Consider the following 17,572-nt stretch of genomic DNA (forward strand, 5'->3'; position numbering starts at 1 on the left):
TGGAGTCTGAATGCCTAGCCACCACCAATGACTTCCATGATGACCGGCACCATGAACAGTGAGTACTAAGGATGAACCAAGACCCTTTTTCCCCTTGTATTATGAAAACTGTTCAACAGAAAATTAAGAGGATACAGTGAAGACCCTTGTAATCATGTCCAGATGCACCTCATTTTAATATTTTGCCATGTTTGAAGCAATAAGGATATATTGTACAGCACAGGGAAATACAGCCATTATTTTGTAATAACTTTAAAGGGAGTACAACCTATAAAAATACTCAATCCCTATGCTGTACACTTGAAATTAATGTAATACTGTAACTTAGCTATATTTCAACAAAAATAAATTAATAAATTAAAAAGATAATAATATTCTGCCATGTTTGGTTCATTTTTTTTAGGAAATAAATACTTTTAAAAGTATTTTTAAAATACTTCCATACCTAGTCCCAGAACTCATATATACATATGTAATATGCATATGCATATATACACCCATTAGTGAAGACACTGGTTGCATACTGTAAAATTTTTTTCAGTGATCATACTGTATGGATCCTCACTAAACATTATTTTTGAGATTTCTCCCTTTGCTACATATAGCCCTGACTGATTTGTTTTCATTGCTGTATAGTAATAACCCATTACTCAGTATATCTCAATTCATTCATCAACTGCTTGCTAATGTACTTTAAGGCTTTTTCAGATTTTTCTATTAAATGCAATGCTATGATCATCTTTTTTATTTTCTGCTTTGCAGCAATTCCCACGTGAACATCGTCTACTTTTATAACTGGAAAATAAAAATAAACTTCTGTCTTATTCATTTTCTCAAGAAAGAGGGTGCAGCAGAGCGGCAAGCAAGTCAGCCAGGCCTCCAGGCTTAGAGCTCTCAAAGGAAAGCCCCTCACCTACCAGCAGACCTCACTCAGCACGGTGCAATGAGAGGGGCACGGTACCAATGACCCTCAAAAATCCCTGTCTAGAGTAAAGGAGATCACCATTTTAATTAAAGATCTGGGATTTCAGGTGTGGAATTTCTTCTTTATATGTTTCTGTAGTGCTTAAGTTTTTACAAGGGGCATTTCTTATTTTTCTTAATCAGTAAAAATTAATCTTTTCATTTTTAAAACAGAAACTAATGATAATAAATCGTATTATTTAGTAGTGTGATATAAATTAGGCTTTCTTACATAGTTAGAAAAAGAAAAACACAACCAATGAAAAAAAGTAGAACACATTGAAGGAAAAACACATACATTTTCTAGAAATTCCTTTATAAAAAGAAAAGACATCTCTTGACTCAACAGCACCATACTCACCGTGCTACAACTAAAAACTGGTCAATCTGTCGATCTGTAAGTGGGCTATTTGGGTCCCAAACTTTCACTTCCAATTTTGACTGCTCCCTCTCATCGGATTCTCCTGTCCGAGAACAAAGGAAATGGAGTGTTGTTACTCACAAGGCATATATATTGTCACGTATGACTGATGACTCTGATCACCACAGCATAAAAAATGTAAGGTAAATGTTCACGGTTTGCATACATCCTTTCAGGCAGTAGATGCAGAACTCTGTAAAGTGAGCTCTGATGATGACACAATCAAACTGACCATTAACATGTTTTCCTGAGTATTTGTATACGTGAGGCACCAAACCTCACAATAAGAGATTAAAAGACAAAAAAGTGCTCCTGCCGCAAGCTCAAACTGTGATAAAACTTACACATGAAGAGCTCTGATAGAAACGAAAAGAAACATGTCACAGAGACACATAGATATATGATGTAAGATTCTGAAGATAAAAATCATTTCAGGCTAGCTAGGGAACGAGATCATGCAAGAGGTGGCTAAGAATTGAAGGGTATGAATGCACCTGCAGGGGTAGAGAACTTAAAGTAAGAAATGAAAACATGAACAAAGTCATGGGGCTTTAAGATGTGATAAAAAAGTAGCTCATGTTGTCAGGAATACACTAAAGGGAATCTAAAGAAAAGAGATGGCTTAAAGAAGTGGGTTACGTAGCTCACAGCGAAAAAAAATGTGACAATGAATATATGTATGTTCATGTATAACCGAAAAATTGTGCTCTACACTGGAATTTGACACACATTGTAAAATGACTATAACTCAATTTTAAAAAGTTTAACTAAATAAATAAATAAATAAAAGAAGTGGGTTATGAAAATGTCACTGATGATATATTTTCTGAACAGATTTTTTTATTTGGAGGTAAGGAAAAGCCCTTGCCTTTTTAGCAGAAGAGTGACAAAACCAGAACCAAACGTCACATCTCACACTTAGCAATGAAATAATTTGCTCCACAGACATACATGATAAAGACAGAGACATGGTATTGACAGTGACAATAGAGAGCAGAAGATGATTTAGGAATGTCAGTGACAAACAATATAGTGGGTAGATTTCAAGTCTTGAGAACTACATGGATACTGCTGGCATTAACAGAAAGAAACGACCAGAAAGAAATGGACTGAGGTAAAGACAGATGGATGATAATACAGGATGCTTTGTTTTAGGAATGTCTCACAAGGAGATATAACCATGAGCTAAGACATTCAACATTAGGTTCATTTTTAAAAACTAGTTATAAACCCAAAAGTTTGTCAACTGCATGAAATTTGAGAAAGGAGAATGACACAATTACACTTTCCTGTATCTTCAAGCAAAATATTTTAAGTAAGATAAATAGTACTGGTAAAAAAAAGAAATATAATAATAGTATGGTAAAAATAAATCTACATTTGAAATCTGTATTTTTAAATAACACAAAGTGAAACAATGACGGTATTTAGTATTAAGCTCCTATTATACATAAGAACATATGGATAAAATTGGTATTTACTTTCCAAATTCAAGTTAGTTAAATTGATAAATTTCAATCCTATCCATACATTCTACAGCATAAAACAGAAAGAGAATTCAGTGTAAGTGTCCTAAATAAATTTGCTATAAATAATAAAACACTCCTGAATGCATTTCTACTCACACGTAAAACACAGACCATATCGTGGGATAAGAACAAAAGAATAAATACAGAAGTTTTCTATTCAAACAGTCACTCTAGAGAATTTCCCATTTTGGAGTCATCATATAATTACATTTATATCACAGTCTGATCACTTCTTCTTTAGGAAAAACTTTCAAGAAGCTCTTGATCAAACTTACTCAGAACATGTATAACTAAATCCTCAACCAAGCTATCAGCAATCTTTAGAATGGTCTTGGGAGCTATGGGATAAGCCAGAGACTGGACCAAGATGAATTCTATGCTCTGAGGGTCATGTTCATCCCAGTCACTGCAATAACCTCGCTTTCCTCCTCCATTTATGAAAATCTGGGCAATTTCGATCTGCTGGAATCCCAGTCAGCCTGTGAAGATCTCCCTAATCTGTTAATTCCTATAAAATGTACTTACCAACTAATTACATGACTATGTACAGCATCCTAATCTTTACTTCATATGTTCCTCTTCATAATTTTGAAGAAATGTAGATTCAGCAATGATTTTAAATGTGTTAGCCGTAACCCTTCAGCTACATTTCAAGATTTCTAGAAAATAATGACAAACTACTTCTTCAGTAGTAGAAGTCCCCTAACAGCACATGACACTGTTTAAAGACTGAAGAACTAAGGCTGTATGAGCTGTCATTCTACAGATTCTTTACTGGACAACTAGAAATATTCTTTGTTTTAAATACAATTCATTTTCTTCGCAACAACCATCAGAATACTACACTTTTTGTGTTATACTTAATTCAGAAACATACAAAGATGCTATTTATCACCATTTGTATTAATGTTCTGAAAGTTCTGGGCAATGTTTTACGTTATGCATCAAAGGAATAACAGTAGAGACAAATACTGTTGATACCACTTATATGTAGAATCTTAAAAATCCAAACTCATAAAAACAGAGTAGAATGGTGGTTACCAGGGCCTGGAGGGTGGGGAGAATAGGGAGATGTAGTTCAAGGTTACAAACTTACAACCTATATAGGTAAATAAGTTCTGGAGATCTAATACACAGCATAGTGATTACAGACTGTTATTATAAACTTCAAACTTGATAAGAAACTAGATCTTAATTGTTCCCACCACAAAAAAGAAATAATTATACGACATGATAGAAGTATTAGCTAATGCTATGGTGGTAATCAAACTGCATTACATAAATGTATCAAATCAACAAATTAAACTTACACAGTGTTATATGATAATTATATCTCAATAAATTAAAAAAAGTAAATTACTAGAAAGGCACAATTAAAATAAATATATAAAACTTAATGGCATTCCACCAAAGAGAAATAAACAAAAAATTTGAAAAAAATCATTCATTGTGGCAACAAAAATATAAAATACTATGAAATAAAATTGGAAGAATGTTTATATAAAGAAATTACAAAACTTTCAGAGAATATAAGATGACTTGAAAAAAGAAGGTTTTAAAATCTTAAGGGTATAATTTTTGTACAAGTAGTTTAATAAATTTAACAAAATTTAGTTTTGAAAGTCAAATAATTCAAATATTGATCTCTATAAATCTAAGCATACAATTCTTGAAAGAATAATTACCTTTCCCTAGAAGGCAAACTGCTCTGGGTTAAGAATTACTGTTCTTACATGGTTGCAACCAATACCTGCTTACATTAACTTATCATAATCTGATGTTTTTAAGTTAATTAATAGTCACCATATTGTAGAAAACACATTCTGCAAAATTATACACTTAAAAACAATAAGGGTTATGGAAAAAATAAGACAGAACTTTTAAAACCTATGAACTTGGTAATAAGAACACACACACACAGAGCACAACAATCATAATAAAAATACCAACACAGTTAAATCTCCACTGACATTTATACCAAGTACAAAGGTCAGTCAATCCTTTATCTCCTTAAACCCTGATCTCATGCTTCCTCCACTGAGATGTAGGTCATTGTGTACAGTTTCAACAAAATTAAAAATAGAATATAGTGTGCAGGGTTTTTTTTTAAAACACTGAGGAAAATATATTTCATCCTTTCATTTGTAACTCTAATATGCCCCATATAGTTTTAACGCAGTCAAAGTGCCACAGATTTTGAGGCCACTACCTCCACTGGAGGAAAGCACTTCTGTAGAATTGCCTCCTTTTTTTTTTTTTTCTGTAAACACTCTTCATCTGTGAGAATAACTGCTTAGAAAAGTCTCAGATGAACTGACGTAATTTCCACACTACACTGACATCTTTCTATCTATTGACTGCATGTGAAGTAATTCAAGTTTAAAGAGCATGTACTGTAGCCAAAGGGACTACTAATTGAATTCTTTAACTTTCAAAGACAGATGCATCCTAAATTCCCAACTACAGACAAGTGTTACTTAATTAGTAACAGTAGACAGTGGTGGCCAGGGGAGAAGCAACTGTAGTAGCTAACACTGAGCTCTGGACTCTGTGCTAAATGCTTTATAAAAATTACTTCATTTGATCATCACAACTCTATCATGTATGCACACACATCACTATTCCCTTTTTAAAGAGAAAGAAATGGGAACTTGGAGGGGTTAGTTTTCCCAATGTTACTCAGCTGAAACATAATACAGCCAGTTTTTACCCAAGACTGTGAATCCAAAGTTATTTTAGTTTAATAATTTAATGCTATTATAATACTTTAAACAGTTAACAAAGTTTAACTTAACATGTAAATGATTTATTTCTTAAAATTCCAGTGTTACAGTACAGCTAAATAATAATGCGAAACTTACTACATATGACGTCTTTTTTCTACGGAAAATTCTCTAGGTGGTTTACTCAAACTCAATAAAGATTTAAAATCTCAAAAGAAACCTTTACCTTCCTTTGCAAACTATATGCTGAGCTTTCAAGATCTCAACAGTTTGTTACACGGTGGGTAGCCATAAACAAAATTTAAAATTCTAAAGCCACAAAAAAGAAAAATTTTCACCAGCAAGACAAATGCCACATCGATGTCTTAGAATTCATCAGGACACGTTCACAAAGAAAGCAAGCCTGTGATATGTTCTGGCATGGAGCTGATGCTTCCACCTACTCAGGATATTAATTCAGGTTCTACAACTCATGCCAATGCAAATTGGAATCTGGCCACTGGTCTAAACGTACCCACTCAAGAGTATCAAAAGGGTTAGTAAGCACAGACTGCATCAAGCCCTAAATATCTGTTCTTGAACATGGTGTTTTCTACTATTTAATTTCCCTAAAAACTGGTACAAGCTGCATGTATGAAAGCTTTATAATGGCAACGTCTATGTCTTTCAAGTCTGGTTTAACTGCTGGTGTACCTATTTGCCACCCTACTCCTGCTCCCCTGAAAATACACTAATTAGGGAGTAAAGACGGGTTCTTTAAATCTTTCATCTAGCTAGTTGCCTGATACAAGTGAAAAGAAACATTCTGGATATGCTAAATGCTTTAAAGCTGAATTAAAGAGTTCAAAATGACTTCTTCATTTGTGATGAAAACTATGGTGTTTTTCATTGTTAAAGATGAATACCTACGAATAAAGCTAACAAGTTATAAACTTAGTAAGAAATATATAAAATCACTATTAAAATAGAACAAAACAAACAAAAGCTTCCACAAGACCCAAAAGTGGCCTTGAACGAAGAGAAAGAATTCCTTGTGTCTGGATAGGACGTTTCAAAAATCATCAAAATATCTATTCTCCCTAAATTAACTTAAAAATTAACTGCAACTCAAAAAAAAATAGGAAGGAAGGTTTTTTTCTTCTGGTTTTAGTCAAGCTTGGAAATAAGAGAGAAACTAGCCTTACCAAATATTAACATACACTTACAAAGCCGCTATAATTAAAGCAGAGTTTAACTAGAGCATGAACAGATAGACCAGTGGAATAGAACAGAAACCTCAGAAGCAGACCCACGTACTGCTCAACGCTATAAAATTAATCAGTCACTTCCCAAAGCAATACATAGCATTAATACAATTTCCATCAGAATCCTAATGAAATCTGGAAAGGAAGAAAGTGACAAATTGATAAATTTCAACAGTAAGAAAAAAAATCTATGAGAGAGACCCTCCTCGACAAAGAAATTTTTTAAGAACAAGGAGGGAAAACTTGCCCTACCATTAAATATATAAGAGCTACATAAAATAAACTTGGATCCATCACACGATGGAATACTGCATAAAACATAATTTCGTGGATCTCTCTCTACAGATTTATGTAACAAACAGTCTGGGAGAACATGTTAAATTAATAACAGCAGTTAATAGTGGGCTAGAAGGGAAGATCTGAGGGACTACTACTTTTGTTTCCAGTATAGTTGCATTTTTCTACCACAATTCATATCATTTGCAATAAAATAAACTTTCAGATTTAAAACCTGGGAAAAGAAAGGGAAAATAGTGGAGCCCCTTTGTTACACTATTGCTACAAAGGGACTTCATCACAAGCACTTCTAGCTGCAAGGTTTATTTGGAGATGTTGACTGTATTTTAAAGAGACAGCATTCTAAGAGATGCGGAGTACTGAACAGCACCCCTAGGGTTCTTTAAATCCTAAGGCTCAATAGGGTACCTCATGAGACTCAGTGGGGCTTTCTCTTCCACCTCATCCACAATGTGACTTCTCTTATTTAAGGTCATATGTATAATAAGAAAGGGTTCTACTGCCTAAATAAAGTTTGTAAACCACTCATCCTGAGGACTACCAGGAGAAACAATGTTAAGAGCAATTAATATTTGTTAATAAACTATAAGATCTATTACATTAATGAATATTTAGGTACATTTTCTGAATACAAAGAATACCGTTGTCAGATAACTGGTATAACTCCTCAAATGCCACAAGGTGTTAATAATTGCTTTAACCTACAAGAACCACTTCAAGGTTCTTACCCTTAGAAATTTCAAATTGTTACTGAAAAGAACTATAGAATAAATTATTTCATTTTATGTATGATTTTGTTCCTTAAATTAATTTTTAAAATTCTAAGCTAGGTAGATATGCTTTCCAAATTACAACACTCTAATCAACTTCATGTTTTCAAGGCTTAATATCACAAGTACATAATTTTTCAGATAAATGAGAACTCGCGGGTTTCCATCATATGATTTTTCTGCCACTGGCACTTGAAACATCCCAATTTTATTACTTGGTTCAGCATTTTATCTTTACATGAACAATACTACAAAATTTCTAGGCTTTCTATACACCGAAGTTTATGCTCAGTGGTCAAGAGAGAACCACACCATCAACAACTCACGCAGTCCAAAATTTTAAAAATCAAATAATTAAAATAGCACCAAAGATTACATGAACAACACAGTCCACATAGTTTGAAAAAAGTAACGATCAGAGTTCAGGGAGGAGTAACAAAGGCCTGATTGGGGGATATCGCGGGTCAAGTGCCACACACACATGAACACTAGGGACATTCCTGGCTTTTGGACTGTGCACAGAAGGACTTGCTGAACTATCTCAACAGGAGCATAAACATTTGTCAAAAACTCATTGTACTGTACACAAAAAAGGGTGAAATGTACTACATACAAATTACACCTTAATAAAAAAACAAGGAAAAACCCCACCTGTAAATGATTACTTGGAAGACAACTGGCAATTTGAATAAAATTACAAACATGCATTTCTTATGACTTAGAAATTCCACTTCCAGGAACTTATTTTCCAGTTATATCCAGAATATAAAATTATCCATTATTTAAAGGGTACTCATTGTAGCACTATTTATAAATTTTTTAAATGAAGTGTTTTTAAAAATAACAAATACATAGTGAACACTTAGATGCAGTGATACAAGTCTAAGATCAAACGTTAACAATTGTATAAACATCCAAAATTATTTCTGGAAGACAAGTCGACTTGCACAGATCACAATGCCAATAAATGTGATCTGTCAGCCTATAATGAACTGATTAACTACTTACAAACTATTCATAAAAACTTCTAAACACAACACAGTTGAGTGTAGATACCACATTCTGTTCTCAAAACTTAGTCATTATTGATTGACCTTTCCTGGTATTAAGTTCACTAAAATGAAGACATATGCAGCCTGGTATTATTCACAGGCACCCCACCTACCCACCACTGACAATGACAACCGACCAGTGTGCCTTATGGTTCACAAACTCTATCCTGAGTTGATTTAACTTTTCTGTATACATTTCCTATGAGTAAGGCAAGGTAAAGAATGCAAATTATAAAAACCTTAAGGGAAAAGACTAATAAATTCTAAACTTCTGTATGACAAAAATTCTAAATTTTTATATAACAAAAATAAATGAGTTAAATTTAAAATCATTATTAACTTTTTAAAAATGAAGAGGCAGTATGTGCAATACTTGAAGACAAAGGACAAATACTTCGTTTATTAAAGATAAACAAAGTATTCTTGTCAACACCTATACAGATAAATAAGCAAATAGAAAATATACAAGGAATTTACAGAAAAACTAAAGGTAACTAAGGAAAGCATAATCTCAACTTTTAAAAGTTAACACAACAGCAGCAGCAGCAAAGAAAAACCAAAAATCCAAGACAATAATATAACAAAATGAGAGTCGGGGGACACGAGAGGGAGAAATTCCCTAATACTCTATTGGAGGCATCTGGCTCTCTCACACAAAAATTAATATAGGGTCCTAGAAAAGGAAATTATGGTACATCCATGCAGACTTAAGAACTATTAGTCACCAAAAAAAATAAAATCACTCTACTAATGGGGAAAGATGCTAAAGATACACGACCAATTGAAAGCAGCAGCTGCAGAATAACATATGCAACCTGGAACTGCACAAAGACTGAAAGGATTATGAGCCAGAGCATGTACCAAAAACAATACCCTAGAGGGAGGGTATAGCTCAAGCGGTAGAGCGCATGCTTACCATACACAAGGTCCTGGGTTTAATCCCCAGTACCACCTCTAAAAATAAATAAATAAGTACTAACTACACCCCTCCCAAAATTAAATCACCTATTATTCTTTCATCTTTGTGTAAAATCTACACTTCCAAAAAAGCACAAAAACAATACCCTAAATAATAATAGTAATTAAATGGGGGTTTGGAATCAAGGCAAGGGGATGGTGTTTGTTTTCTATATTACACATTTCTGTATTTTGTGTTTCATTTTTTAACAGTAAGAATGTTTCACTTTTGAAATCAGAAAATGAAGGTTTTAAGTATACAGTTAGGGCAGGAGAAGGAAAAATTAAGTCTTGCTAGGAAGACCTGTTCTTAAAATGCAAAGCTTTGAATCTCTCTGGTATATAAACTATTCAGACCAGCCAACATCCCCAACAAAACCTAACTGTTCACCAGATTCCATGGCTACCTCAGAATGATGACAGGAGGGCATTCAGGATCCCAAGGCATGAGCATGTCACAAGTTCAACAGCACTAAAACATTCTTAAAGATGTATTTGAAAGAAAAATACAGCTAGAAAACTCACAAAATTATAAAGTCAAAAAAGAATAACTGATCAAATAAATTACTTTTCATTGCTGTTTGCTATATGTCTAAAATTGGAAGAGGCCCTAACTTTTAAACTTTAGCCTGAAAGTTGCTTCTTCCATATGAAGAAAATAATATTTGAGTTTTAAAGTACCTTTGTTTTCATAGGACTTGAAAACCCAAAGAAAAACATACCTTCTAAGAGCATTTCCGGAATGTCTGCTTGATATCTAGGTCCCACTCTGATTTCACCTTTGTCAGCTAATAGTGTTTTCACTGAGGGGTCATAGACCAATGAGTAGAAAAAGGTATCCTGGGGAAAAAAGACAAAAAATATCTAGGTACATGTAATTCCTTCTACTTTTTATAAAGTAATAAATCCAGTGTCACAATAATGAAACCATAAAACTTCAGAGACTATAAAACTTCATTTTGGTGAATAAATGAATAAATCTCCAAGGAGAGCAAGATGTTACTGTCATCAGATAAAACAGTACAGTATTTTAAAAAAAAGTACAGAATTAAATGAAAGCAAAACAAATAGCTTAACAATAAAGGTAGATAATGAAGTTTCATTATTATCCATTTCAGTCTAACAGAAAACCATTAACTACTCTAAAATTAAAAGTTAGCAAAGTTAAGCAAAAGTCAAAGGAAGACACCTGAACTCAAGAAATTTAAAGCTGTAAAGCCCACACTAAACAGTAAAGATGCCTCCACAGATACCGGGCACTCTCAGTTTTGAAGTGTTTCTGGCCCACATTTTATCAAAAATACTAAAATGCACATATATCTCACATTATATAAATTATAGAGGAGCTTAGTTTATATGCAGTTTACTAATATGTTACATTGTATACAATTTAATTAAATATCTATAAGTACAACTTTGCAGTTCTTTAAATTCTGAAACACTCCTATGTGTATGTAGATAAGCATATAAACATAACTGTATACATGCTACCACCACTAGCACACCCACCTAACTTTCCATGGTCCCTTAAGAGCAAACACCCTAGTTACTGTGTCTAATGGGCAAAATGACCTATAGCCACCAGTCCTTGGCTGGATTCTGCATTACCACTGGAGGTCATCTGAACCAGCAAAGTCTTGCCCCTTCTTCCCACTGTGGTTCTGAGGGTCATCTACTGCATGACTGTATTACATCCTGGAAGAGCCTAATCCTACCAACAGCAGACTGATAAAGGACTACATGGTTAAAAAGCAAGTGAGTAGGAAAAAAAATCCTACAGACCTTTGCAAATTTTCATCTACTACAGTGCTTAGCATATACAAATTGCTAACAAATTATAAAGCAAAAATATCACCTTTTAAAAAAAGATCCACTCTCAACAACCAAATACAATAAAATATACTGAAATATGTTGAATATTTCCTTTCTATTTCCGCTTCTGTGAACAAAAGCTAATTTCTGAGCATAATCATTTGCCATATTATTATCCATCATTCTGTTGAATCGACAACAAACCCTACTTTCTTTTCTAAATTTCATGCATATAAGTTATAAAGACTATTAACCTTTTTCTCCCTTGAATATTTATTTTCCCTTTCATTTTCATTATTAGGTTTTCATATGGATAGTAGTTCTACATGTTTGTACCAATCTTCTTCTGTAATGTTTTCTTCGAGATAAAGGAACAGCACTTTTGAGCACAATAAAATACTTTTTAAAAAGAAAATATGTCCCTTTAATTCTTAAAAAAAATACATGTAATAAAACTTTTTGGAAACTTTTACCATGAAACCATAAAGGTTAAACACTGAAATATTATCTTTTTTTTTTTAATGGAGGTACTGGGGATTGAACCCAGGACCTCGTGCATGCTCTACCACTGAGCTATACTCTCCCCCAACACTGAAATATTATTAATAGTAAAATATTTTCCCCACGATACAAACAATAAAAATCACAAAAAACTGCAAAATATGGAATACTCTGTTTACAAGAATTTCCTCCCTTCAATAAAGTACATGCTCTAATTCAACTTGTTAAAAATGTTTAAAAAGTTTCTTGTTGAAGTTTACAGAAAGAAGTATTCTTAGTTGACAAAGTTTATTATGATTCCAGGAAAGAAAGCAGACCACCAATGGTAGAATCTCATCTGGAAAGAGTCTAAAAGAAAAGCTATTTATTTAAAAAGAGAGAAAAAAAAAAGAAAGAAACAAAACATAGGGAGAAAGACAAAGTATACATAAGTCACTTATCTCATAAAGCCAAAAATATTTCTTCTACTGGTAACTAAATCATGTGCTATACTTTATAAGCCTTTCAAGTACCAAGTGAGACAGACACAGGAGTTTTTGCCAACTCTTAGTTAACCAGAAAAATTAAATTACTCGAATGTAACTTAGTCATAATACTTTTACCATAATACTGCTATCACTGTGCAAAATTTGGTAGAAGAAACAATTTAAATTTATGGACTTCACGTAAAATAGAAAACAAAAACACTAACATACATATAATTATGAATTACCTCTTTATCTAGATACGACAATACTGACTCTGTCTCATTCAGAAGGGCAACACTGCATTTCCCCCTGTTGAAAGAGAAAAAAGGGAATAAATGTAAAAAAGACCTCCTCACCTTCACAGTGATAATGCCTACAAAAGTTAGGAACATTCGAAATGTAAAGCTCCCATTAAGAAACCAGATGGTGGTTAGGAACATTTATATATGTATATATTTAGACTCACTTTACAATCCTGACATTGTGTAACCTAAAAAATAAAACTATCTTTGTAGACATTTATTGAGAGGCTAACCTGGGGAGGGAACAATGTTAGGCAGTAAATTCTTTTAACATAAAACACTTTATAGGTAATTTCCTTATTTTCCAAGAAAGCAGAGTACAATGCAACCTTTAGATAAAGAGTCAGTTTCTGATTCTATAAAGAATTAATATAAGATAATTTTATACAAGGGTCCCTCAAAGATATCACCACGCAAATTTGCCTAAAATAATCTTCAGATTTTTTAAGTAGCCACTGCATATGAGAACCTAAAAATAATACACATTCACATCTGGACTATCTTTATTGAAACTGCTCTAAGGAGTAGTTAAAATTTAAACACAAGGACTTCTATAGAGCAAGGGGCAAATAAAGACTGACAGATTCAAGGACCTTGAAGTCTGATGGCATTTACCTTTGGTCATAGCTGAGTGTGAGTTCAAAAATAAAATGTCTATTAAAAAAGACCTGTCTACACTTGAGAAAAATTAAGATTATCCAAGTAGTGATATTTATTACAAACATTTTTTAAATTACTCTCAGCAGCTTGAAAAATTCAGAACAGCTACAAATTTGAAACGAGAATTCTGACAGGCTATTCAAGTTACAGATATTGGTCACAAAATATTTTTTAATGTTATAATGTCATTTGATTTTCTAAACAAATGTCACAACTTGCTCTCCACAAAATAACATACAAGAACAAATACATCACATACACATTAAACAGGAAGCTAGAAGGGCTTTGTTGGATTATCAGAGTGAAATATGATTCAAAAGAAAAAATTACCAAAAGCAAGATAAAATAGCAAAAGTAAAATATTAATACATAGGTCAAAAATTATAGCTTACAAAATACTTTTGCAATTGTATATTCATTAAATAAAAAAGAATTCCTCTAATCAAAACATCTTTCTCTGTTAATCATCCCAGGTTAATATTGCTTCAAAAGGTTTCTCTGAGAGCATGTGGTATTTCTGTATTATCCTGTCAAATCTCTAATTTGGTTACCAAGAGTTATAAAGGTTTTCTGTTTTTCTAATATATTTTTTCATGCATATTACTGAAGCAGAAAAATTAACATCATTACTTCAGTACATATAACACTCAAAGTCAATAATCATCTGACATGCTCTTACAAAGGACAGATTTAGAGTAGGGAAATTGCTCTGTTGCTGTTAGCACAACTACAGCTGCCATAGAACTTCTATGACCTGTGAATATGTGCTCACACATGCAAGAGCACTTAAGTAATAAATGGGATTTCCAAAAACAGTTTCACTTACTTTTTTTGCCCCAGTAACAGCTGAAAAAGCAGTATTTCTAACATTTAATACTTAATCGTCTAGAAAAAAAATCTTTTTTTTTAAGTTCTCCAAAATCAGAGGTTTTTTTAAATGGGGGGGGTAGGGAGAGCAGAAGCTACTAAATGTTATTAATAGATACCACTTGAATTTTATGGGATAACAGACACTGAAAATTTATATAAACAATATAACATGAAGTCACCTCCATACTGTCTGAAATGACAAAAGAATTTAAATTGAATCACTAAACCACTATTTTCACAATTATATTAGGAGACAAAGAAATATTGATTATACTGTTTTTAGAGGCACAACATGATTACAAAACCAATAGAAGGATATCTCACCAATCTAAAAGATAAATTATTTTTGGAAGTGTAGATTTTACACCAAGATGGAAGAATAACAGGTGATCTAACTTTTAAACTCTTTAATGTAGCTATAGTGCATTTTTTCCCAAATTAAAAATGAAAATCTGACACTTAAATTTTCATGTACATACATTAACAGCTAACAGAGTAAGAGGTTGAGTCAGAATTATTTTATGAAGTAAAATAAATATGAATATATAATTAACACGTGTACAACCATGCCAAACGTTGTTGATAAAAGAAGTTTAAAAAGAGATTTAAAGTGTTGGCTTCCTTTATGCTGAACAAATCTTGGCTCATAGGAAAAAACATGATACATTTCTAACCACAAACTAAAGGAACCATTATCAAATTGTGAATATAGATAACCCAATTGTTTTATCCTGAACCTCAAGCAATGTACCTAATTATGTCTCCTCCACAGAAATTTAAATCTTTAGGAATGAAGACATCCAAACATAATGATATAAAACATATCAAAGACCACACAACATTCAGAAAGATCACTCCAGGTCCATATAATCATTCATACTGCTTTTCTATACAGAATCACACAGAAGCACAGAATTTCTACAGAGATAACATATTTTCCTACCGATCATTCAAAGAGTTTTTAAAAACATACTGTTTCCAGCTTGGAAACTGTGCAGAGGGCTGGAACAGAGAGAAATGTGAATAAATACAATAATACAACATGGTCCAGTGTTTAATAGCAGGTGCTGATTAGCCTGGAATCTATTTGCTTAATAAGATGTCCAATATAATCCCTACAAACTCAAAAACCTTACGTAAAAATGTATACACAGGTTATTTTTCCTTTTATCTAAAAATGTTACCTATTGTACGAATAAAACATGAAAAAATTTAAATTAGCATCCATTTCCGCACTACCTGATGACTTTCCTGAACTTTGATACAACTGAAGCTGACAGAATGGTTCAAGACGACCATTCCTGCTTGGAAAAATGAAAATTTATTAGTGCCACACCAGACTTATTGGACTTTAAACTTTCCCTGCTCAATGAAAACCATTATTTCTTCATTAAAAAAAGCATTTCTCCATTAAAAGAAAAATGAAATCTTGCCATTTGTGACAACATGGATGGATCTAGAGGGAGATATGCTAAGTGAAATAAGTCAAAGAAAGACAAATACCGTATGATCTTACTTATACATGGAACCTAAAAAAATAAAACAAAACAAATGGAAAACAGACTCATAGGTACAGAAAACAAATGGGTGGTTGCCAGAGGGAAGGGGGAGGGGGTGTGCATACAAACAGATGAAGGGGATAAAGAGGTATAAACAACCAGTTAGAAAATAAATAAGCCATGGGGATGTAATATACAGCATAAGGAATACGGTCAATAATATTGTAGTAACTTTGTACAGGGGCAGATGGTTACTACACTTATTGTGGTAATCATTTCATAATGTATGCAAACATCAAATCACTATGTAGTAGACCTGAAACTAACATAATGTTGTATGTCAAGTATATTTCAAGTGAAAAAAAAATTCTTTTTTAGTTGCCAGGAAGGGGTAAAAAGGACACAACATTCTTAGCCATTAGGAAAACGCAAAATCAAAACTACAGTGAGATAACACTTCACATACAGACAATAACAAGTGTTGACAAGGATGTGGAGAAACTGGAACCCTAATACTTTGCTAGTGAGGATGTAAAATGGTGCACCTACTTTGGAAAACAGTTTGGCAGTTCCTCAAAATGTTAAACACAGAGTTGCCATCTGACCCAGCAATTCCACTCCTAAGTGTTATGTAAGAGAAAATATATGTCCACACAAAAAATTTGTAAATGAATGTTCATAGCAGCATTATTCATAATGGAAATAACCCAAATTTTCATCAACTGATGAATGGATTTGAAAAAAAATTTTTGCAGTTCTAGTCTAAATCCAAGGGCCTGAGAACCAGGATTGCTGATGCTGTAAATCCTAGTCCAAGAACAGGAGCCCAATGTCCCAGCTTAAGTCAGGCAGAGAGAGAGAATTCTCCCTTCTTCCACCTTTTTGTTCTTTTCAAACCCTCAGCTGACTGGACAAGGTCCTCCCACATTGGGAAAGACAATCTGGTTTACTGAGCCTACTGATTCAACTAATCTCTTCAAGGAAATGCCCTTATGGATACACCCAGAATAATGTTTAACCAAGTATGTGGGCATCATACAGCCCAATGAAGTTGACACATAAAATTAACCATCACAAATCTCAATAAAGTTATTACTAAAAATTTATAAATTACTCTTCAAAACTGTCAAGGCCATGAAAAATAAGGAAAGACTGAGGTACTATCACAAACCAGAGGAGACTATGGAAACAAGACGCCTAAATGCAATGTCAGACTGAATCCTGGAACAGAAAAAAGATGTAAGTGGAAAGAATAGTAAAATATGAACAGGGTCTTAAGTTTAGTTTATAGCAATACATCTATGTTAATTTCTTAGTGTTGATAAAGGTGCCGTGGTTGTGTAAGCTGTCAACGGTTAGGGGAAACTGAGTGAATGGTATATGGGAACTCTAATATCTTTGCAGCTTTGCTTGTAAATCTAAAGCTATCCCAAAATAAAGTGCTTTTTAAAAAAAATTATTTTCTTTAAGAGTGACTTACTTATTTATTTAAGTTGTTTTTTGGT

The 17,572-nt window shown here is 33.1% G+C and overlaps 1 protein-coding gene across 11 annotated transcripts in view; it reads right to left on the bottom strand.

Annotated features, from left to right (window-relative positions):
* The window catches only part of MTA3 (metastasis associated 1 family member 3), a 168,115-nt gene that overhangs the window by 55,622 nt on the left and 94,921 nt on the right, over window positions 1-17,572 (bottom strand). For all 11 annotated transcript variants that reach the window (XR_001459810.3, XR_012059083.1, XM_006211455.4 and 8 more), the window contains 3 exons: window positions 12,982-13,045; window positions 10,679-10,796; window positions 1,325-1,427 (listed from right to left, as the gene is read on the bottom strand). Coding sequence is in view for 9 of the 11 variants with exons in the window: in XM_006211455.4 (XP_006211517.2) it covers window positions 1,325-1,427; window positions 10,679-10,796; window positions 12,982-13,045 (285 nt within the window). In the remaining 2 variants the exon portion in view is untranslated. The remainder of the gene's footprint in view (window positions 1-1,324; window positions 1,428-10,678; window positions 10,797-12,981; window positions 13,046-17,572) is intronic.

This window comes from Vicugna pacos, chromosome 15, assembly GCF_048564905.1.
Source record: "Vicugna pacos chromosome 15, VicPac4, whole genome shotgun sequence".
Taxonomy (NCBI): Eukaryota; Metazoa; Chordata; class Mammalia; order Artiodactyla; family Camelidae; genus Vicugna; species Vicugna pacos.